This window comes from Oncorhynchus nerka, linkage group LG13, assembly GCF_034236695.1.
Source record: "Oncorhynchus nerka isolate Pitt River linkage group LG13, Oner_Uvic_2.0, whole genome shotgun sequence".
In the NCBI taxonomy this organism is placed as follows: Eukaryota; Metazoa; Chordata; class Actinopteri; order Salmoniformes; family Salmonidae; genus Oncorhynchus; species Oncorhynchus nerka.
Genome location: NC_088408.1, coordinates 79,021,068 through 79,045,571, shown reverse-complemented (window position 1 = coordinate 79,045,571; position 24,504 = coordinate 79,021,068). Strand labels below are relative to the sequence as shown.

Here is a 24,504-nt window from a genome sequence, read left to right as displayed (position 1 = left end):
AATTAGTGCAACATTAATCAGGCATTAGCATGTTATCACAAGGTTAACTTATCAGTAGGAGACAGAGGCAGCTGGAGGTGCCAACCATCACATACTGTGCACTGGGCCAACACTGCCACAAGGGGTAGTGGTTGTTCTATGCATGAATCATTATAACACTGATCCTACAGATAAAGCTGAACTGAGTAGGAGGAGACTTTAGACTGGTGTATATGCAGTGATTTCAGATGCCTGATTAAAAAAGAAATGTCCAAATGCAATGCAAGCACCCATTTCCTGTTGCTGGTAGTGCACAGTAAGGATACAAAAAAACATAAATTCAAATGGCATTAAAATGTATTGATCTGCTTCTAATTTTCTGTTAAAGTATTTTAATGTCAAGGGCTTTAACATAGCTTCTAGCATTACAGTGTCTGTCTCAAATGATCCACACGATCAATGCCAAGCAATTGTGTGCTTGGTGGAGCAGTTGATTCCACTAATAAAGATTGACTAGATGGTGATTTAATCTTGATTGTTCCACCAGTGATATGTGAATATACAGTGAGGCCCAAAATTATTGGCACCCATGAAGATGAGCAAAAAATACTGTTTAAAATCAAAAATACAAATACTGAGCTATATTGAATGCTCGGTAAAATGTGAAAATTATATTGTTTTATACTAACAAAATTGCTCACAAAAAAAAGTATTTTGTTGAAAAAGTAATACGTTTAAAAAAATAAAAGATAGGGGTCAAAATAATTGGCACCTCTGTTTTCCGTACTCCAGCAACTCCCCCTTGCGAGAATAACAAGACTGAGCCTTTTTCTAAAATATTTTATGAGATTGGAAAACACATTGGGAGGGATCTTAGACCATTCCTTCGTCTGTGCTTATGGCCTGCCCTCTTCAATTCAAACCACAGGTTTTCAATGGGGTTCAAGTCGGGAGACTGACATGGCCTTAGCAAAATGTTGATTTTGTGGTCAATTAACCATTTCTTTGTGGAATGTGATCTGTGCTTGGGGTTATTGTCTTGCTGGAAGATCCAATTCCAGCCAAGGCAAAGTAGGCATGAGGTACTTTTCTGCATATACTTCTTTCTCTAAGCAATTGTATTAGCATACATTTTTTGGGAGCAGACAATATAGCTCAGTATTTGCATTATTTAGTTCATACAGTCTTTTTTGCTAATCTTTATCAAGGGTGCTAATAATTTTAGACCTGACTGTATCTAAAACAAGACAGCATGGGTTCTCTGCAATTGCAGACAAAGACTACTGTATTTTATCAAAGGACATTTTCAGTGAAAAACATTGTAATTTTGTAACTCGTGCAAGGAACAATTTCATATGAATTGTATCATTTTTATTCCAATGTGTGATGGTAAACTAGATGTTATTAAACAATTAGATAATTTGTAGAGTACAAAAATACCATAATGTGATACCTGGATGCATTGTCATCATATGTACAGTATAACACATGCGGAACAAAAATATAAATGCAACATGCATTCATTAAATAAATTGTACTGAGTTACAGTTCATATAAGGAAATTTGTCAATTGAAATGAATTCATTAGGCTCTAATCTATGGATTTTACATGCCTGGGCAGGGGCGCAGCCATGGGTGGGCCTGGTAGGTCCACCCACTTGGAAGCCATGCCCACCCACTGGGAAGCCAATCAAACTGAGTTTCTCCCCACAAAAGGGCTTTATTACAGACAGAAATACTCCTCAGTTTCATCAGCTGTCCAGGTGGCTGGTCTCAGACAATCCCTCAGGTGAAGAAGCCAGATGTGGACGTCCTGGGCTGGCGTGGTTACACATGGTCTGCGGTTGTAAGGCCAGTTAGACGTACTGCCAAATTTTCTAAAACTGCCTTTTATTGTCCCCAGCACAAGGTTCACCTGTGTAATGATCATGCTGTTTAATCAGCTTCTTGATATGCCACACCTGTCAGGTGGATGGATTATCTTGGCTAAGGAGAAATGTTCACTAACAGGGATGTAAACACATTTGTGTACAACATTTGAGAGCAATACACTTTTTATGTGTAAGAAACATTTCTGGGATCTTTTATTTCAGCTCATGAAACATGGGACCAACACTTTACATGTTGCATTTATATCTTTGTTCAGTATATCTATTGACCCAAAGGGAGGAACTGCTTTAACATGTTGTTTTGTTCTGTTCTGAGTTCATCATCAATGAACGTCTCCCAAGACTCTCATCAGGATTCAACAGAAGAAGAGCCATAGTACCTCCACCTCCATCTCCACTGGTTCTGCCAGTCACTAATTTGTGAACGAGCCTGGGAGATCACAGGCTGACAAATCTCCTGTGCCTCCCTGACTGTCAAGCCCTCTGCCTGCAAATCAAAGACAAAAGAACAGAGAGAGCAGAGAGCGCAGTCTCAGCCATTACATTTAGAGACGATTCTGCTCCATTTAAAGCCCCAGGCGTGCCCCTTTGAAAATGCCTATTAGTCTGGGTGAGAAAGATTACAAGCAAATAAAATGACATTCATTGTGATATTGGATTTCATAATGCCCTCAGAATTGTAATTACACCGCACTTATACTTTTCATTTAAAACCATTCTGCCACAACAAAGAAATATTAGGGAAAGGGAATGAGCAGGTTAGTCTTTCTATTCGGTGAGTGCAAATTGGAGCCTGTTTTTCTAGACATAAAATAATGAGCCAAGAATGAAGGTACTAATCATAATCTAATCAGATTTGGGGTTTATTAATGTGAAATGGGAGGCATTATTTTGATCTGTCACGCCTATTGTAGCTTAGATCATGCTGAAAAAAAGGCATTGCATTACCTATGCTGCATGTGTAGTGTAGAAATTATATTAGAATGAATGGATCAAATTCCCTACAATACCCCTGTAATGCAATAAGTGTATCAATGCACTCTATTTTCTCCACAACATCAATCTCAGGACTCTTGTAAGTTATAGCCTACCACACTAAGGCCACATGTGACCTATCTGTCAGGGCTATTCTCTCCCATGCTCTAGTCCCACAATGCAACATTCTAGGGAGAGAGAATGTGCAGGCATATGCTGCCTGGCTTAAACCAACAAGCAGAGGGAGAGATAAGAGACATTCTTGGGCGGCACAGAAACAAGGCCTGGAGAGGGCCTGCTTGATAGCAATACTTGTTGTTCTGATGTGTTAAATAGCTGGCCTTCAACACCCCAATCAATCGCTGAGTGAGGCACTGTGTGGCCAAGGGTGGTGTGAGATAGCCAGATGGCTGAAGTCAATGGAGCTTTGCCTGGGCCCCTTTGTGTCACACAGCAATAATTATGAACTTGGCTGCGCAGGCTGGAGTCGCTGGCCATGAACCACACATTAAGCAGTTTAGGATTAATATATTCCTAGTTTAATAATTATCAGATAAAACCAGGGGTGTATTGCAGCACAGAAATCGGAGGGGGCACAAAGTATGTGAGCATGGCAGGGGGGTGTAAGGATGGCGGAAGTTGGAGAATTTTTGCATTTTTCAAACACCTGAAACAGCCATTTCCTGCAATCTAGACCCATAATCATTATGCTTAATTCAATGTAAAAAAATATGAATATCTAAGCATACCTCTTAAGCTTTCTGTATACTCCTGATTAGTGTTTCTTTTTTTAAAGAAACAAAATATGGGCCTCCCGAGTGGTGCAGCGGTCTAAGGCACTGGCTTCCAGGTTAAGCGGGCGGGTGTTAGAAGCGCTGTTAGACGGGTCATGTTTCAGAGGACGCATAACTCAACCGTTGCCTCCCGAGCCTGTTGGGGAGTTGCAGCGATGAGACAAGATCTAAATTGGGGAGGAAACAGGGGTAAAAAATAATAATAAAAATAAAGTAAATATGCTTCTCTGTGTCTGCTAAAATCTGGGTAAAATATTGAAACGAATGTGAGTCTTATTCAGTAAATGTAGTAATTGCTTTCTTTTCTAAAGTCTACCAACCTTGCCAGCAAGCATGCCAGGTAAGATAATTAGACAAGCTAGCTACTCTGACTTGATTGATAGCCTGAAATGGCTTCTTGGTAGCTAGTTATAAGGTTGGGAGACTGGAAACCTATCTGGGCTAGCTAAAGCCAACTTCATAAAATTGCTAGGTGGCTAGTAGTATTACAGAAAAACAACACAAAATTTTTTATAATAATAATAATAAATACATATAACCCTACCGGTCAAAAGTTTTAGAACACCTACTCATTCAAGGGTTATTCTTTATTTGTACTATTTTCTACATTGTAGAATAATAGTGAAGACATCAAAACTATGAACAAACACATATGGAATCATGTAGTAATCAAAAAAGTGTTAAACAAATCAATATATATTTTATATTTGAGATTATTCAAAGTAGCCACCATTTGCCTTGATGACAGCTTTGCACACTCTTGGCATTCTCTCAACCAGCTTCACCTGGAATGCTTTTCCAACAGTCTTGAGGGAGTTCCCACATATGCTGAGCACTTGTTGGCTGGTTTTAGTGTGAAGATAAAAAACATTGTTACATTGAGCACATTGATAGTCTCTGTTTAAAAGACTCTGCATGGTCAATCCAACATCTGCAGTGGCCATACAGCATTTCCCTTGATGCGGCCTCCACAGAAGTCAGAGAAAACATACTTTTTGCGCTGTTGTGAAGTAAGTTGTCAAGGTATATGAGTTTGTGTTTATACACAACATCCCGCCCCCACATTGTTAAGACATTTGTGAGGCGCACGGCACAGAGCTTGATTTGGCCTCCAGAGGCTCTGCAATTGTGCCACACCCTCTGTACGGAGCCTCCAGATCACATTTTTGGAGCAAGCATAAATTCCCTTTTAGTCTCATGCAGGCCATTTGTTTTGTCCACTTTGCATCTCTGCTCTGATACAACACGTTTATTTTTGTTGCAGTAAGATACCACTTTGTGTTGTTTCTAGAATCATGCCCACCAGCCAGAGGGTTGTGTTTCAGTCATTATGACACAAGCAAACAGGAAGCAAGCGAAGTGACCCATTGAATGTTGCTAAGTGTGCACATAAGAAGGTCTGCAGGACAAGGCAAGCATTTTGAACGTGTTCCAAGTCTACAAAGGCCCGTGTTGACTACTCAGCAAACAATCCGCTTGGCAAGTCTCATTGCAAGTAGAAGAGCAGCCCTTAAGCTGTACCATTACCGAACAGAGAGAGATAAGATAGGGATTGTTATCTTGTGCATGGAACTCCTGCACATATATCAGATAAGCGCTTTCAAAGTGTGCTCCTGCCAGACAGAGACAGAAAGCCCACTACAGAAGCCAGGCTGGGCTATGGGTGAAATGCCCCATCTTCCTGCTGAAGCCGGATACATAAAGTATCTGCCCTGGATCCCTTTGTTGCCCTGTGCACACAGATTGTACATTGAGAGCAGATTGTACACAGAAAGCATTGTACACAGAGAGCAGATTGTACAAAGCAAACACTGCTAATACCAGGATAGATCTAGGATATTAGACAGTTGGAATGGTCAGGTCAACTGTGTGACAATCTGTTTCACCAATACAATCAATATAATGAAGGACTGAATAATGAACAATAATGAAAATGCATTGGACTACGATAATAGTGCATCTGATTTAATATAAGTATGGACAAATAAACATCTTATCTTACACTGTGTTATATAACATAGTCATAACATAATGATAAAGCCATTTGTGATATATCCATGTATATCCTAAAGCAATATTGTAATTACATTATTTATCAAAGTACACAATAAACATACAGTATTAGAAACAACAAATGTCAAACCTATAATAACTCACACGCAGGGGACTGTGTTTATATAGAGACTGTTTATACAGTAGGCCTATGAGCCTTGTTGTGTTGCCTGGCTGCAAGAGGAGTTTAAACACCACATTGTACATGAGGGACAAAAGATAATCAATGCTCTCTGCATGCACATTGCCACCATATCACGATGTTGGCATCTTCCAGGTAGCTTGCTGACTGTAATTAAAACTGAGGTTGTATGGAAACGGTCCGACCTCTAACCATACAAATCTGAGACCAGAGAGGAATGATATCCTCCACACTCGACCCCCAGAGAGATGTTCAACTGATACCATTCCCTTCCCTTGTGTCTGTAACATGCCATAGCTTGTCATTGCCCTCTCAGGCAACAACAGCACAATCTCCAGAAATGTATAAAACATGATTATAATTTTTTAAATCTCAAGAACAGTGGACATATTGTGTATAGAATAATAATAGAGATAATGTCACATCCTGACCTTAGTTCCTTTTTTATGTCTCTATTTTTTTATGTCTCTATTTTGGTTTGGTCAGGGCGTGAGTTGGGGTGGGCATTCTATGTTTTTCTTTCTATGTTTTGTTCTGTGTGTTGTATTTCTATGTGTTTGGCCTGGTATGGTTCCCAATCAGAGGTAGCTGTCAATCGTTGTCTCTGCTTGAGAACCATACTTAGGTAGCCTGTTCCTGCCTGTGTTTGTGGGTAGTTGTTTCCTGTTTCGTGTCGTTCACTCTCTTTATTGTTTTTTGTCATTCAGTGTTCAGTTTATTTAATTAAATTTAAAATGAACACTTACCACGCTGTGTGTTGGTCCGATGATTCTTATTCCTCATCAGACGAAGAGGAGAGTCGTTACAGATAAGGATTTATTTCAGCTTTTATTTCTTTCATCACATTCCCAGTGGATCAGAAGATGACATACACTCAATTAGTATTTGGTAGCATGGCCTTTAAATTGTTTAACTTGGGTCAAACGTTTTGGGTAGCCTTCCACAAGCTTCCCACAATAAGATGGGTGAATTTTGGCCCATTCCTCATGACAGAGCTGGTGTAACTGAGTCAGGTTTGTAGGCCTCCTTGCTCGCACACGCTTTTTCAGTTCTGCCCACACATTTTCTATAGGATTGAGGGTAGGGCTTTGTGATGGCCACTCCAATACCTTAACTTTGTTGTCCTTAAGCCATTTTGCCACAACCTTGGAAGTATGCTTGGGGTCATTGTCCATTCGGAAAACCCATTCGCAACCAAGCTTTAACTTCCTGACTGATGTCTTGAGATGTTGCTTCAATATATCCACATAATTTTCCTGTCTCATGAGGCCATCTATTTTGTGAAGTGCACCAGGCCCTCCTGCAGCAAAGCAACCCCACAACATGATGCTGCCACCCCCGTGCTTCACGGTTGGGATGATGTTCTTCGACTTGCAAGCCTCCCCATTTTTCCTCCAAACATAACGATGGTCATTATGGCCAAACAGTTCTATTTGTGTTTCATCAGACCAGAGGACATTTCTCCAAAAAGTACGATCTTTGTCCCCATGTGCAGTTGCAAACCGTAGTCTGGCTTTTTTATGGTGGTTTTGGAGCAGTGACTTCTTCCTTGCTGAGCGGCCTTTCAGGTTATGTCGATATAGAACTAATTTTACTGTGGATATAGATGACATTGTACCTGTTTCCTCCAGCATATTCACAAGGTCCTTTGCTGTTGTTCTGGGATTGATTTGCACTTTTCTCACCAAAGTACGTTAATCTCTAGGAGACGGAACGCGTCTCCTTCCAGAGCGGTATGACGGCTGCCTGGTCCCATGGTGTTTATACTTGCATGCTATTGTTTGTACAGATGAACGTGGTACCTTCAGGCGTTTGGAAATTGCTCCCAAGGATGAACCAGACTTGTGGAGGTCTACAATTTTTTTGGGGGGGGGGTCTTTGCTGATTTCTTTAGATTTTCCCATGATGTCAAGCAAAGAGGCACTGAGTTTGAAGGTAGGCCTTGAAATATATCCACAGGTACACCTCCAAATGACTCAAATGATGTCAATTAGCCTTTCAGAAACTTCTAAAGCCATGACATAATTTTCTGGAATTTTCCAAGCTGTTTAAAGGCACAGTCAACTTAGTGTATGTAAACTTCTGACCCACTGGAATTGTGAATTATAAGTGAAATAATCTGTCTGTAAACAATTGTTGGTAAAATGACTTGTGTCATGCACAAAGTAGATGTCCTAACCGACTTGACAAAACTATGGTTTGTTAACAAGAAATGTGTGGAGTGGTTGAAAAATGAGTTTTAATGACTCCAACATGTAAATGTGCATGTAAATGTAACCGATGTGAAATGGCTAGCTAGTTAGCGGTGGAGCGCGCTAATAGCGTTTCAATCGGTGACTTCGCTCTGAGACCTGAAGTAGTTGTTCCCCTTGCTCTGCAAGGGCCACTGCTTTTGACACCCACGAAGCATGGGTAATGATGCTTCGTGGGTGTCAGTTGTCTGTGTGTGCAGAGGGTCCATGGTTCGAGCCCGGGTCGGGGGGAGGGACGGACGAAAGCTATACTGTTACATAAACTTCCGACTTCAACTGTATATGTGTGTGTGTTGGAGTGTCAGTATAGTATGTGTGAGTGTGTGTGGTTAGAGTCCAGTGAGTGTACATCTTTAAATGATAATAGATGTTACGCACGCCTCTAGGAAGAGGGAACGCAACTCCCTGTGGTGTGAAAGAGCTATGGGACTGCAGGTGCGAATAAGGATGACAAAGGGCAGAGAATTTACAGTTTACTAGGAATTTTTTCCTTCACACGGTAATATGGGGAAAAGGGGCTGGACGGAACCAAAGCGAAGAAAATAAATGTCAAAGCCCCCTCTCCTACCTTACCTGCCTACTCACTACTTACCTAACTTGCACCACCTGGTGCGCTAACCAAAATACAGGGGATGGTCCACCCAGGTCTTAGCTATTGTGCATAGACAGTGAATACTACGGGTTATGTATGCCCGCGGGCCTCTTGCCTAAGCACTCCCTAGGTGCCTTCCCCTTCCCCCCTGGGAACAAATGAAACAGAATATTACAATTTCACAATCAAAAACACAGTCCTTTTGTCATAGACATACCTTAGTAGGACCTGCTACAAAATACTGGCAACAAATTGTATACCTCTGCGCAACAACGAAAACACAAGACATACTAATCATCTCCCTCTGAGAACAACCAACACATTATATCGCCATCAGCCTCCTCTTGCTTCTGAGCAACAGAACTCTGGCTTATATAGCTTCAGAAGGAGTTGGTAATTGTCCTGACAAGGGGGCGGGGTCAGCTCTCCCATCATCAATGGGGCTGACCAATCAGCTGCTTGGGGAGAATTACAGGAAGCCATTTCCTGAAACACACTCACAAATACACAAACTACAACACAGAAACTGTGGAACGTAACAATAGATAAGAATACAATTAGGGGGTCAATGTAAATTGTCCAGGTAGCAGCTGGCTTGGGGATAGCTGCTGTTAAGGAGCCCTTTCTTTCCAGACTTGGTGCTCCGGTACTGCTTGCTGTGCGGTTGCAGAAAGAACAGTCTACTTTTAAGGACCTTTTCTGAGCCAACTGCAATCTTCCTAAGTCTCTCTTTGTGTGGCACCTGACCACACTACTGAACAGTAGTCTAGGTGTGATAAAACTAGGGCCTGTAGAACCTGCCTTGTTGATAGAGTTGTTAAGAAGGCAGAGTAGCACTTTATTATGGACAGACTTCTCCCCATCTTAGCTACTGTTGCATCAATATGTTTGGACCATGACAGTTTACAGTTTAGTCACCTCAACTTGCTAAATTTCCACATTATTAATTCAGAGATGTAGTTGAGGTTTAGGGTTTAGTGAATGATTTGTCCCCAATACAATGCTTTAAGTTTTGGAAATATTTAGGACTAGTTTATTCCTTGCTACCCATTCCAAAACAAACTGCAGCTCAATGTCAGTCATTTCAGTTGCTGTAGCAGCTGACGTGTATAGTGTTGAGTGATCCGCATACATAGACACACTGGCTTTACGCAAAGGCATGTCCCTGCCGTGGTGGAGATCTTTGTGGGCTATACTCGGCCTTGTCTCAGGATGGTAAGTTGGTGGTTGAAGATATCCCTCTAGTGGTGTGGGGGCTGTGCTTTGGCAAAGTGGGTGGGGTTATATCCTTCCTGTTTGGCCCTGTCCGTGGGTATCATCGGATGGGACCACAGTGTCTCCTGACCCCTCCTGTCTCAGCCTCCAGTATTTATGCTGCAGTAGTTTGTGTCGTGGGGCTAGGGTCAGTTTGTTATATCTGGAGTACTTCTCCTCTCTTATCCGGTGTCCTGTGTGAATTTTAAGTATGGTCTCTCTAATTCTCTTTCTCGCTTTCTTTCTCTCTCTCGGAGGACCGGAGCCGTAGGACCATGCCTCAGGACTACCTGGCATGATGACTCCTTCTTGTCCCCAGTCCACCTGGCCGTGCTGCTGCTCCAGTTTCAACTGTTCTGCCTGCGGCTATGGAATCCTGACCTGTTCACCGGACGTGCTACCTGTCCCATACCTATTATTTCACCATGCTGGTCATTTATGAACATTTGAACATCTTGGCCATGTTCTGTTATAATCTCCACCCGGCACAGCCAGAAGAAGACTGGCCACCCCTCATAGCCTGGTTCCTCTCTAGGTTTCTTCCAAAGGTTTTGGCCTTTCTAGGGAGTTTTTCCTAGCCAACATGCTTCAACACCTGCATTGCTTGCTGTTTGGGGTTTTAGGCTGGGTTTCTGTACAGCACTTTGAGATATCAGCTGATGTACGAAGGGCTATATAAATAAATTTGATTTGATTTGTTAAAGATTTTAAAAAGTAAGGGGCCTAAACAGCTACCCTGGGCAATTCCTGATTCTACCTGGATTATGTTTGAGAGGCTTCCATTAAAGAACACCCTCTGTGTTCTGTTAGATAAGTAATTCTTTATTCACATTATAGCTGGGGGTGTAAAGCCATAACACATGCGTTTTATGGCTTTACATTCCCTGATGCAACCAGTCAGATGCTTTCAATGATACAGCTGTATAACCTTTTGGATTTAAGGGTCCCATGCTAAATCTTTTCAGCCTTCTGAGGCGGAATAGGTGTTGTCGTGCCCTCTTCACGACTGATTGAGAAAGATTGAGAGAATAGAACCCGACTGTTGACAATCATTCCTTATTAGAAAGGAATCAAATAAAATAAACTGGTATTGGTGTTATGCAGGTGAGTGAGGACCCAAAAGCGGTTTAACAGAAACAGAGTCTTTTAATGTCCAAACACAGGGAAGACATAAATCCTCTTCAGATGTATCGGTTGACAAAATAGACAACCCGCAGAGAGGGCGACAAATAAATCATAAAGTCCTCTGATCTTTACAGGAGAGTCCCCTTCTAGCAGCAGAGGAGAATAGCAGGGTTAGCGGCAACAGACTGCTGGTCTCTCCGGGTAGGCGCGGGTTGTAGAGGACAGAGGTACCTGATCACACGTAGCATCTGATGAAGAGGCAGATTACGACAGGACGGGACAAGGGTGAAGCAAACGAGAATCTGACAAAGACAGAAGCAGAAACAGAGAGAGAAATAGAGACCTAATCAGAGGGAAAAAAGGGAACAGGTGGGAGAGAGTAAACGAGGTAGTTAGAGGAGATGAGGAACAGCTGGGGGAAGGAAAGGGAGAGAAGGTAACCTAATACGACCAGCAGGGGGAAACGAAGTGAAGAGAAAGAACAGGAACAAGACATAACATGACAATACATGACAATTGGTCACATACACATGTTTAGCAGATGTTATTGCTGGTGCAGCAAAATGCTTGTGTTTCTAGCTACAAAAGTGCAGTACATACATGGGTGCCAAAACACGAGGTGCATGCTATATATCTGTCACCGCGAGTGATTTTATTTGTTCCAAAGTATTCCTACGCAAAACAGAGAGCTCTACACTGAGTGTACAAAATATTAAGGACACCTGCTCTTTCCATGACATAGACTGACCAGGTGAATCCAAGTGCTATGATCCCTTATTGATGTCACTTGTTAAATCCACTTCAATCAGTGTAGATGAAGGGGAAGAGACAGGTTGTCACGATCGTTATAATGAATATCGGACCAAGGTGCAGCGTATTTTATTTAAAAAAGTTCAACTTAGCAAAGACAGAAACAAGAAACTAATAACGAACCGTGACTACAGCTACACGCACTAACTCAAAACAATATCCCATAAACACAGGTGAGAAAAACAGCTACTTAAATATGATCCCCAATTAGAGACAACGATTACCAGCTGCCTCTAATTGGGAATCATACACAAACACCAACATAGAAAAACAAACCTAGAACCCCAAGTAGAAATAATAAACTAGACTAACCCCTAGTCATGCCCTAGTCAAGCTTTCTATGGTTAGGATGTGACAGTACCCCCCCCTCCCCCCCCTCCCAAAGGTGCGGACTCCGACCGCAAAACTTGAAACAAAAAAGGGAGGGTTAGCGGGGGTGTCTATTGTCGGTGGCGGCTCTGGTGCGGGCGTAGTACCCGCTCATCCCGCGGATCTGCCAGCATCGGAGGCGGCTCTGGTGCAGGACAAAGAACCCACTCATCCCGCAGATCCAACCATGGACCCAGGCTGAACACTGTGCCTGGACCTAGGTGCAGAAGAAGACTCCTGCCATGGAGCGGGACTGGACGCCATGTCTAGACTGGGCATCGGGGCAGAGAAGGGCTCCTGTCATGGAGCTGGATTGGATGCCGTGTTCGGACTGGATATCGGCGCAGAGGAAGACTCCTACCATGGAGCGGGACTGGACGCCGTGTCTGGACTGGGCATCGGCGCAGGGGAAGGCTCCCACCATGTCGCGGGACTGGACGCTGTGCCTGGACTGGGCACCAACACAGAAGACGACTCTGGCCTTGAAGCTGAACTGGACGTCGTGCTCAGACTGGGCATCGGCGCAGGGGAAGGCTCCGACCATGGAGCTGGTGGTTCTGGACCGTTGACCGTCGCAGGAGGTTGTGGACCATCTCAGGAGATCCCGGGCCGTGGACCCTCTCAGGAGGTTCCGGGCCGTGGACCGATTGTTGGAGTTTCCGGACTGTGGAACTGTCGCCGGAAGCTCTGGACTGGGAACTGTCACCGGAAGCTCTGGACTGGGAACTGTCCCCCGGAAGCTCTGGACTGGGAACTCTCACTGGAAGCTCTGGACTGGGAACTATCACCGGAAGCTCTGGACTGGGAACTGTCCCCCAGAAGCTCTGGATTGGGAACTGTCCCCCGGAAGCTCTGGATTGGGAACTGTCACCGGAAGCTCTGGATTGGGAACTGTAACAGGAAGCTCTGGATTGGGAACTGTCATCAGAAGCTCTGGATTGGGAACTGTCACCGGAAGCTCTGGATTGGGAACTGTCACCGGAAGCTCTGGATTGGGAACTGTCATCGGAAGCTCTGGATTGGGAACTGTCACCGGAAGCTCTGGATTGGGAACTGTCGCCGGAAGCTCTGGATTGGGAACTCTCACCGGAAGCTCTGGATTGGGAACTGTCGCCAGAATCTCTGGATTGGGAATTGGAACTTTCCCCAGAAGCTCTGGATTGGGAACTATCGCCGGAAGCTCTGGATTGGGAACTGTCGCCGGAAGCTCTGGATTGGGAACTGTCACCGGAAGCTCTGGATTGGGAACTGTCGCTGGAAGCTCTGGACTGGCAACTGTCGCTGGAAGCTCTGGACTGGGAACTGTCCCCCGGAAGCTCTGGATTGGGAACTGTCGCTGGAAGCTCTGGACTGGGAACTGTCCCCCGGAAGCTCTGGACTGGGAACTGTCCCCCGGAAGCTCTGGATTGGGAACTGTCGCTGGAAGCTCTGGACTGGCAACTGTCGCTGGAAGCTCTGGACTGGGAACTGTACTTCAGGGAGAGTGCGAGGAGCAGGCACAGGACGTACCTGACTGGGAACACGCACTTCAGGGAGAGTATGAGGAGCAGGCACAGGACGTCCCGGACTGGGGACACGCACTTGAGGGAGAGTGCGAGGAGCAGGCACAGGATGTACCGGGCTGTGAAGACATACTGGAGACCTTGTGCATATAGCCGGCATCAATGGTACCAGTTGGATGACACACCTCTCCCGGTAAGTGCGAGGAGCTGGCACAGGACGTACTGGGCTGTGAAGGAGCACTGGAGACCTGGTGCATATAGCCGGCATCAATTGTACCGGAACTTTAACATACTTCGCATGTCAAGTTTGACGAGCTGGCACAGGACGTACTGGGCTGTGAAGGCGCACTGGAGACTTGGTGCATATTGCCGGCATCAATTGTACCGGAACTTTAACACACTTCTCAGGACGAGTACGGGGAGCTGACTCAGGTGGCATCGGACTGCTAACATGCTCCTCAGGGAGAATGCCATGCATACTACGCCAAACCAACAGCTCTCTCACTTCACTCTCCTCCACTTTATCCAACAACTCCTCGAAGGTCTCTAACTCTCCCCTCCGTTCACTCTCCTCCAATTTATCCAATAACTCCTCAACGGTCTCTGACTCACCCCTCAACTTCATCGACCACCCCGTGTGACCCCCCAAAAAACATTTTTGAGGCTGCTTCTTGGGCTTGCGTCGTGGACGCGAACCCTGTCGTCGTCGCTTTCCTCCATGTTCTCCTTGCGTCTCCCGCCATGGAAGGCGATCCTGTCCTGCCAGGATTTCTTCCCAAGTCCAGGATCCCTTCCCATCCAGAATCTCTTCCCAAGTCCAGGATACTTCCTCCTCCTGGGCATGCTGCTTGGTCCTTTGTGGATGGGATCGTTATAATGAATATCGGACCAAGGTGCAGCGTATGTTGAGTTCCACATAATTTAATAAAGAAAGTGAAACTTCGCAAAAACAAATAAACATTAAACTAATAACGAACCGTGACTACAGAGAATGTTACGTGCACTAACTCAAAACAATATCCCATAAACACAGGTGAGAAAAACAGCTGCTTAATATGATCCCCAATTAGAGAGAATGATTACCAGCTGCCTCTAATTGGGAATCATACACAAACACCAACATAGAAAAACAAACTTAGAACCCCACATATAAATAATAAACTAGGCTAACCCCTAGTCACGCCCTTACCTACTCTACCGTAGAAAATAAAGGCTTTCTCTGGTCAGGACGTGACACAGGTTAAAGAAGGATTTTAAGCCTTCAGACAACTGAGACATGGATTGTGTATGTGTGCCATTCGGGGGTTTCCAGTGTGTACCAGGAATGTTCCACCACCCAAAAGAAATCCAGACAATTTGACACAACTGTATGAAGCATTGGAGTCAACATGGGCCAGCATCGCTGTGGAACGCTTTCGACACAAGTAAGGTTTGAAATGATAATTTTTGTTGTAAAATATTACATCTGTTTGGGCTTCTTGCTGTCAATTTGCAGTCTTCAAATGATTTGTAATTATGTTCAGGCCCCCCGACCACCCGCTTGGCCCGAGGCTGAATGTAGTTGATGATCCCTGGAATAAATGCTTATGAATGTCACACAATTGGGATACAGATAGAGTAAATCATCATTCTTATTCCACTGCTTGGAAAAACTCCAGAGCTCTAGAGAAATACAGTCACGACAAGATTCACATTGAAATACACTTTTCTCATGACAAGCCAGAACCAGGAGGTTGGCGGCGCCATGCCAGCCTGTGGGCCCTCAACCAGAGAGAATTACCTCCACCCAACCAGATGCAGCCAGATGCATACGTAAATGGTATTCGTTTTTACGGCTTGTGTATGTAATACTGCCAGTGTGGGAGAGTGAGGTTCCACTAAACCATGGGAAGAAATCCTTCAAAAATGAATGAAAGCGAAAAAAATATTTTGGCTGCCTGGTGGCTCGATCTGTCTGCGGTCCCCTCTCCCTCCTTCCTCCTCCTCTTTCCTGTCTCTGTCCACATCTCACTCTCCGAGACATGACTGTTTGAAATGTGCTAATATATATTCTGTCTCTCTCTATGCCTGGGCTAGTCTCTGCACAGCCCTACAGCAGTGTGAGATGGCAGGCATATTTGCCATTGGGCCAGAGGTGCAAAGACATTAGACAGCACTGTGTCACTGGGGCCTGGAATTCAATGTCCGGCTCAGTCTAACGCCACTGAGTCCTCAACTGCAGTGTCCTGGATACTGTGGGCTATCTGTTGGTGTTGAGGGCTATACAAAGTTGTATATATACAATACACACAGACACCACGTGACTAGTGTTAACAATCCACTGTAAATCCAACTGACCATCTATGTTCCCTCTTCCTGGTTCAGATATAAAGGTAAATGGAACCCATTTCTCTAGTGCACTACTTTTGCTATGTAGGGAATAGGGTGTCATATCTGACGCAAATACTATATAGTCTAGCGATGAAGAAAGTCTGAGGTGTTGACTGTTCCCTCTTGGAGAGCTGGGTCTGAACTCACAGCCTAAGCAAAACCCGACCAAGTCACCAAGCCCAGCGGAGTCCGGAAGCCCTCTGGCCCCCAGCAATTCAAACACGATCATGGGGCCTCCAAGTCTCATGACCAATCTCAAAACACCCTTCAAATGGGAACTAATGTATTAGCCCTGGCTGTGGAGAGAGCTGCATAGCTGCTCAAAATGGTTTCATACATGTTTTATCAGGGGGAGAAAGCAGCTTGGACCAGTCCATTCATTCGTTGCCCATCTTATTAGTTGGCACAGCGCTATTAGCTGCCATTGTGACGGAAGAAAGTCCCCGGGCCTGACCCTCTGTACGTTGCCTTTGGGGTGAACTCTGTGCCAGGAGCTTTTTGGAGGTATTAGAACAACATGAAAATACAATCCCAACCTTCAGCATTGAGGTTTCTTCTTGATAAACACAGGGGATTATCAGAACAAAGTCCTGCCTCATGCATACCATTCTTTATACCATTCTATCCTATTAATTGTGTAGGAAAACATGCTTTTTTAAAAATACAGAGCCTTGGAAAGTCGCTTACAGGCTGAAACACCAGAAACACATTCTGGTATATATCTGCATAACACTGATATTGTTTCTACGGGGGGAAATGCTGAATTGCTCAAGAAGAAAAAGGCTTTGTCTCCTGTAAAATGGCAGACCTTGTAATAATCCACTTTGCTGTGTTAGATACGCTGTTAAGCAATGTGTCAATTGATTCCCATCTGCTGATGGACTGTGTGTTGAAATAAATTGACCTTGCTAGACAATGAGTAAAATTGATGGAGCATTCATCTCCCGCAGAACCTCTTAATGTTCAACCATAAAATGAATTGAACAAAGCTGGATAAGGGATGGATATAATTTTTTTTATTTTTCCACAAAAGTCAGTAAATAAAAGCCCCCTCCCCTCTCCCTTGTAAAATCAATGTGCTGTAGCCTAACAGGTAGGGAGGGGGGTTAAGTTCATGCTGTTGACTGTCTGATTAGGATTAAAAGCACATGGCAGTAAAGTGAAGAGCGCAGCAAACAGATGCTCCCTGTCGGGCCATCTTGGAATATGTGGCTCAATTACAGTCGGCCTAAATTGAAAGCGATAGTGATTTAAGTCTTCCCAATACACCATCTTTTCAAGGAGACCTTTTCAAGCGTCTGTCGTCCAGTAAGTCTGAGACAGAAAAGCAGTATTGATTTTCAATAACATCACTTAATGACCTCACTGTGGTTTGATCTGGGCTGCCATTACGCTCTGATACCCAGGGACAGGATTGGCGTGACTCGCGGTCGGCGAGAGAGAGATGGAGGGGGGTTAGGGTGGAGGAGGGGATTATCAGGGCTCGGAGGCAGGGACAGACAGAGAGAGAGAGAGACAACACTGTATATATACATAATATGACATTTGTCTTTATTCTTTCGAAACTTCTGTATGTGTAATGTTTACTGTTAATTTTTATTGTTTATTTCACTTTTGTATATTATCTACCTCACTTGCTTTGGCAATGTTAACATATGTTTCCCATGCCAATAAAGCCCCTTGAATTGAATTGACAGAGAGAGACAGACAGAGCGCGACAGACAGAGCGCGACAGACAGACAGACAGACAGACAGACTCAAATCTCAGGGAATTAGACCAAAGTTCTCAATTGGTACAAAATATATATAGAGTACTGCACACACTACAATTACTTAGGTTTAAAAATAAGCTCAACTGGACACCTTAATGAGGCAGTGAATGAACTGAGAGATAAAGCACGCAGGGCATTCTACGCCATTAAAAAACAAATTCAAATACCTATCAGGTGTGGGGTCCACTTGCAAAACAAGATTTCACCAAATGGGACAAACACCCCATTGAAACCCTGCATGCAGAGTTCTGTAAGATTCTCCTAAATGTCCAGAGGAAAACTACAAACAATGCATGCAGGGCAGAATTAGGCCAATATACACTAATAATAAAAACTAAAAAAAGAGCAATTAAGTTTTGGAAACATCTAAAATACAGTGACCCCCTCTCATATCATTACGAAGCCCTACAATGCCAAGAGCTGAGCAAAGAAGAGTCCCCTCATCCAGCTGGTCCTGGGGCTGAGTTCACAAACCTGTTCTACTAACACATTGAAGCCCCAGGACCAGAACATCAGATCAATCAGAATAAAACAAATGACAACACAATCAAAACAAAACTACATTGCTTATTGGGAAAGACAAGCACAAGCACAAAGCAAAATGCAGTGCTATCTGGCCCTAAATCAACAGTACACCACGGCAAACTTTTGACCGTGGTTACTGATCAAACCTTGACAATGTACAGGCTCAGTGAGCACAGCCTATGCAATTGAGAAGGGTAGACACAGGAAAACCAGGCTCCCTGTAGAGGAAAGGCTGTGCAACCACTGCACAACAGCAGAACCTTAGACAGGGCTGCATTTCCTGACAAAATGTAAAAAAATATATAACAATTAGAGACGGTAATTTCCTCAAATTTTAAACCCTTATTCAAGGTTTCAAAGACCTCTCTGATGAGAGTAGGCTACCCATCCTGTTGGGGGAGGACGCAGAGAGCTGTGGGTTGGCAGCGCACTACATTGAAGACCTCTCTGATGAGAGTAGGCTACCCATCCTGTTTGGGGGAGGACGCAGAGAGCTGTGGGTTGGCAGCGCACTACATTGAAGACCTCTCTGATGAGAGTAGGCTACCCATCCTGTTTGGGGGAGGACGCAGAGAGCTGTGGGTTGGCAGCGCACTACATTGAAGACCTCTCTGATGAGAGTAGGCTACCCATCCTGTTTGGGGGAGGACGCAGAGAGCTGTGGGTTGGCAGCGCAACACATTGTTGCCTGCCATGAGATGAGGGACAGTGTCTGACAGACCAATCAACCTGCACATGTCCTCTACTGTATGCTTATTGTTATTGTTCAGTGTATGGTTATTTTGACCCCTGGTTATTGTTGTCACTGTTGTTCCGATGACAATTATTCTTATTATTTTCATATTGTAAATATCAAAAGTAAGCTTTGGCAATATGTACATTGTTACGTCATGCCAATAAAGCAAATTTAATTGAATTGAGAGAGAGAGGAGGGGTTAGGGGTGGAGGAGGGGGATTATCAGGGCTCAGAGGTGAGGCAGAGACAGACAGAGAGAGAGAGAGAGAGAGACACACAGACAGACAGAGAGAGAGAGAGTAAGAGAGACAGACAGACAGAGAGAGAGAAAGTGAGACACAGACAGACAGACAGAGAGAGAGAGAGAGAAAGAGAGACACAGAGAGAGAGAAAGAGAGACACAGACAGACAGAGAGAGAAAGAGAGACACAGACAGACAGAGAGAGAGAGAGAGTAAGAGAGACAGACATACAGACAGAGAGAGAAAGAGAGACAGACAGACAGAGAGAGAAAGAGAGACACAGACAGACAGAGAGAGAAAGAGAGACACAGACAGACAGACGGAGAGAGAGAGAGAAAGAGAGACACAGAGAGAGAGAAAGAGAGACACAGACAGACCGAGAGAGAGAAAGAGAGACACAGACAGACAGAGAGAAAGAGAGACACAGACAGACAGAGAGAGAAAGAGAGACACAGACAGACAGACAGACAGACAGAGAGAGAGAAAGAGACACAGAGAGAGAGAAAGAGAGACACAGACAGACCGAGAGAGAGAAAGAGAGACACAGACAGACAGAGAGAGAGAGAGAAAGAGAGACAGACAGAGAGAGTGAGAGACCCTCATTGATAGCGGGAGTGGATGTCTATGTGCGCCGATCTTGGACCGCTGCGGTGGACCTTCCAGGCTCATTAGCGAAACAGATGAGCGCGGGGAGAAGATGGGGGAAGAGAGAGAGAGCATGGGAGAGAAGGGTGTGAGCAGGGTGGGCGAAGCTCTCCTCTAACACCAACTGCCTCTCTCCCAGGCATGACTCCTCTTAATGAGTCCAGACCGCAGGTCAATACTCTGCTCGTCCGTCAGTCAATAGCGGTTACCTGCAACACAAACACTTAAAACCTGCTTTCTTACCAAATCAATGTCCTATTAGTCCCACCGTCTATTGCCTCTCTTCCCAATCCCATCGATCCCTCAGGAGAGCTGAGAGATCTGCAGCTGATCCATGTGAGATTACAGTCAAATGAACAGAATTAGAACCCTCATTGGCTCCATTGTATTTATTTTATGATTTGTTAGCAATGTGCTAAATGAAATGAGCCAGCTAAGACACTGGCAGTATTGATAAATCTATGAAAAATAGTTTCCGTCAGTGATTTATGAATTATTGTTATATCACCATTCTACAATTAGGAGACGGTTACAGCCAGTAACCCTGCTCTCAGAGAATGATCATACAGGTGAATAAAAAGAAAACTGCAGAAATTAGGTCCAAACTTTATTCCGTACAATTTTAAATCATGAATGTTCGTTTTCATTTTTTTTGCACGCCTAAAACTCTACTTGTTTTGTATACAAGTCTAAAAAACAACAACTGCACAACACCACAACGGTCGACAGAGAAAGTCCTATTGCCGCCCAATCAAAAGTGTCTTCCTTTGCTGTCAATTCATTTTACTGGGGCTGCATGTAAGTTTCTAGTACAGTTTCTCTGTAACGGGGAAGTCTGTAGGTTTATAATTCCATGATCATCATTGGAGAAAAAACATGTTGAGTTAATCCAAGTTCCTCTCACTGAATCAACATTATCCAACAGTGTCCATTCCATTCCAGGTGGCTCTCCATCGGGGTGCTCAGCGCCTCTTTGCATAGATTGCAGATGATCATTCCAGCCCCCTTCTGATGCCCACCCTCCTTCCATCCCATTGGACAGGATCGTCTGTTACCATGGTTTCCAACCGGCAAGTGGTTCAGTTTTGATTTAATTTGTTTTTCTAGAAACATTTAAAAAGCCTAATAAATTTACATTGTAATTTTGCTGCAAGGAATATCAACAAGATATTTACATGAATTTTCTTTACAGAGACCGAACAAAGACCTCGTAATATATATTTGTCTGCATATCTCAAAGGCAAAGCAAATAAAACGCAAAAATTCTTTAATGTAATTCCGTACATTATCACTAATGAGTATTTCCATGTACCATGAGGTTATATTACTGTTGTAAGGGTAAAAAGTCCAGTCTGTACCATGGAGCATCCTCTTTCATATGTCTCACAATGGACTGGGATATTGAAAATAAGAGACTAACGCACAAAATACAAATTCATAAAAATGATGTCTATACATGGAACAAGGATAGGAAATGTACAAACTCATTTTAATCAGAATATCACTTTTCGCTCAAAATCGAAAAAGGTTTTAGATTAATATATTAATATCAAATTTGATGTTGGAAACAAACGTACACATACTTTTTGATTCGTGTTCTTCTAACCAACATTCTCATCAGCCTGTCCATGTCAAATAAAATCATGGCATGTGCTTCTTCAACCTTACAAATCTTTCCTTTGTACAATCATACTGTTTCCTCGTTTACTAATGCCTTTCTCCATTGTAAAGCAGTGCATTTTGTTCTCTCTAGAAGGTTCCAAATTGGGGAGTGAGTCTTGTCATCCATGTCCTTTGTCTGTATGTAAAGCTACCGTGCCTCCACTTCTTTGGGGTTGCGGGAGGGGGAGTAATCTCGGGGGTCCTGGGTGGTGAGGGGGGTAGTCCTTCTGGGGGAGGCTGGTCTGGCGCTCCCCGCTGCCACTAGTGGAGGGGGGGCGCTAAGTGCAGCGGTGGGGGGCGTCCGGTTCAGCAGGCCATTGTGTCCAGTGGAGGGGCTGAGTCTGGGGTAGGGCATGCCGCCCAGGTGGGGCATGAAGGGGGGCATGTGTGGCAGGTGTCCCTCCATGGGGACTGGTGCAGCTGGTGGAGCCGCGCTCGGTCCAGCTCCTCCCTCAGGTGCTGGCGCTCCCTCTCCTCTGCCTGTTGCCTCATCCTCTCGTGCTCCCGCCGTACCTCCAGCAGGTGCTCATGGTGGGAGTAGTCGTGGGCCTCTCTCTCCCGGTAGGCCCGCTCCTGCTCGTATATGCTGGGGAAGCGCTGGGCCTGTTCCGCCCTCAGATGGAAGTCCATCCTGCGCTGCAGGTCCATGTTGCGGTAGGCCTCCCTCAGTGGGTCCCAGGGGAAGGCTTGGTGGGGCATCCGGTCCCTCCCTGCAGCAGCAGCCAGGGGGCTCACCCCCATAAATGGAGCCATGCGAGCCCGGTCTAGCACGTTGAGACTGCCCATCTGGTGCATTGCGCTCATGGAGAGGGGCAAGGAGTGGGCCATGTGCACCCCGTGCAGGGAGCCGTGGGTGGGCATTTCACTGCAGCGTGGAGAGGGGTGCGGGGGCTGCTGGGACAGAGGAGGGTGGTGGTGGTGGTGGTGGTGACCAGGCTGGGGGGGTGGAGGGGGTAGAGGCTGAGGAGGAGGAGCAGGCTGAGGGGCGGGCTCGGAGCTCACAACCACCACATCCTGGTCCTCCTTGCGCTCCTCCTTGATCTTCATGTCGTTCTTCACCTTGTGCAGCAGCAGGTCCCCCCCGGAGGAAGGACGAACCTCCTTCCTGTCCCTGTCCCCATCCTTGAGTAGCGTGGGTGGGGGGCCACCAGCCATTTTCATGCCTGTCTCAGATAGGACAGCCTTGGAGTAGGGGGAGGGCGTGCGGTGGGCTGGTTTGATGGAGTCTTCTGAGGAGCGTCTGTCTCTGTCTGTCACCTCCTTCCCTCCTCCAGGGGAGCGGCTCTCCTTTACCTTGACCTCCCCCACTATGGCCACCTCTCGGTGGCGCTCTGGGAGCTCCTTCTCTGCCTCCCGTACCCGGTCCACGCTGCCGCTGTGGTGGCGACCCGAGTCGCTGGAGTTCTGGCTGTTAGAGCGGATCAGGCTGCTGATCTGGTAGCTGGTTGGGGCCGATGCAGGGGACGAACGGTTGGAGTGACGGTTACGGTCAATTGAATCTCTGAGGGGCACAAACAAAATAAAAATATGTATTTATTAGAAGGTTAGAATGGAGTTAAAAAACATTTTTTTTAAACTTTAGTTGGAAATGTGTGCATGAAAATTAGCATTCAAATAAACACTTGAGTTACTTACAACTGATACAAATAACTCAGAGTTGTATTCATACAAACTACATACCTCTCTTTATCCTTATCCTCTTTGCTGATGGATGAATCCCTTTTCTCCCGTTCTCTCTCTCTCTCCCTCTCCCGTTCCCGTTCACGCTCGTGGCTGTTTGCTGAGTTGCTTCGCTCCGTGTCTGCAGACTTGGGCCACTGCGGCGGGGTGGGGAAGGAGGGTGGTGTCCGGTGGAGCCTGTTCCAGGTGTCATGGTGAGGGCTGCCGAAGCCTGGCAGGCCCCCTGGGCCCTCTTTATGGCCGAAGACACTGTTGGAGCCTTAAGGAGAGGCGACAGGGAGAAAAGAGTGTAAGCGAACCAAACTAAACTCCCTCCTGGACACACAACATAAGATGGAGAGAATGAAGACAAGAAGAAAGAAAGAAAGAAAGACTGGCCAGGTTAATGGCTTCCCCCTCTGCACTTCTAGCTGCTTGAAACACAGACCCTACTCTGCTCTGCTCCCCCATTCACTCCTCTCTCTCAGGGCCTTTTCACTGGAAAGTGGGTGGATGGGGGGGGGACTCAATTACCCTCTGGGGTGAGGGTAGTGAAAAGCCGGGGAGACCTTAGCATTCCACAGGGTGTCTATTTCACTGAAATCCATTTTGCTACAGGGCAACTGATTTGGCAGAGGAGAATGAGAGAGAGGGAGGGAGAGGGCGAGAGAGAGGGAGAAAACCCTCCACAGTGGTGATGAGGGGGCTTTTAGATTAATTAATACATGAATAGCAACCTAACAGAAAGCCTGTGAGTGCTGTGTGCGTTGGCAGTGTTGCTGTCAGGTTAAAGCCAAGCTACTGGGGAGGGGGGTGGACGGAGAGACAGAGAGAGAGCTGTGCTGCCTGCCTTTTTGTTCCTCCGTGTTAGTTTTATTTTGGCATTTGATGCAGAACTAAGTGCCTTGATTTCGTCCTCCCTGGCCCACGGGGGGAGGGGCGGGGGGCTGGCGCTTACCAAGCGAGGGGTTGCCTAATCCTCCGAAGGCACTGGTTGAAAGGTTGCCGAGGCCGCCAAAGGTACTGGAGCGACTGAAAGGATCTGCAAAATGCCAAACAGGGATTAGCTGAGCCGGCTGGAGGAGCCGGACCACTCGTTCCACTCTGCTTTTCTCTTACAAGCGGAGCTGTGGGTTTTCTAGCGCTGCTATCCTGCTTC

General features: G+C 45.3%; 1 protein-coding gene across 1 annotated transcript in view; it reads right to left on the bottom strand.

Annotated features, from left to right (window-relative positions):
* Positions 1 to 20,618: 20,618 nt before the first annotated feature.
* Positions 20,619 to 24,504, bottom strand: part of LOC115140217 (autism susceptibility gene 2 protein-like) — a 504,463-nt gene continuing 500,577 nt past the window's right edge. Inside the window, 4 exon segments of the mRNA XM_029678423.2 lie at positions 20,619 to 22,097; positions 22,100 to 23,187; positions 23,367 to 23,625; positions 24,304 to 24,387. Coding sequence (XP_029534283.2) covers positions 21,835 to 22,097; positions 22,100 to 23,187; positions 23,367 to 23,625; positions 24,304 to 24,387 — 1,694 coding nt within the window. The 3' untranslated portion in view covers positions 20,619 to 21,834.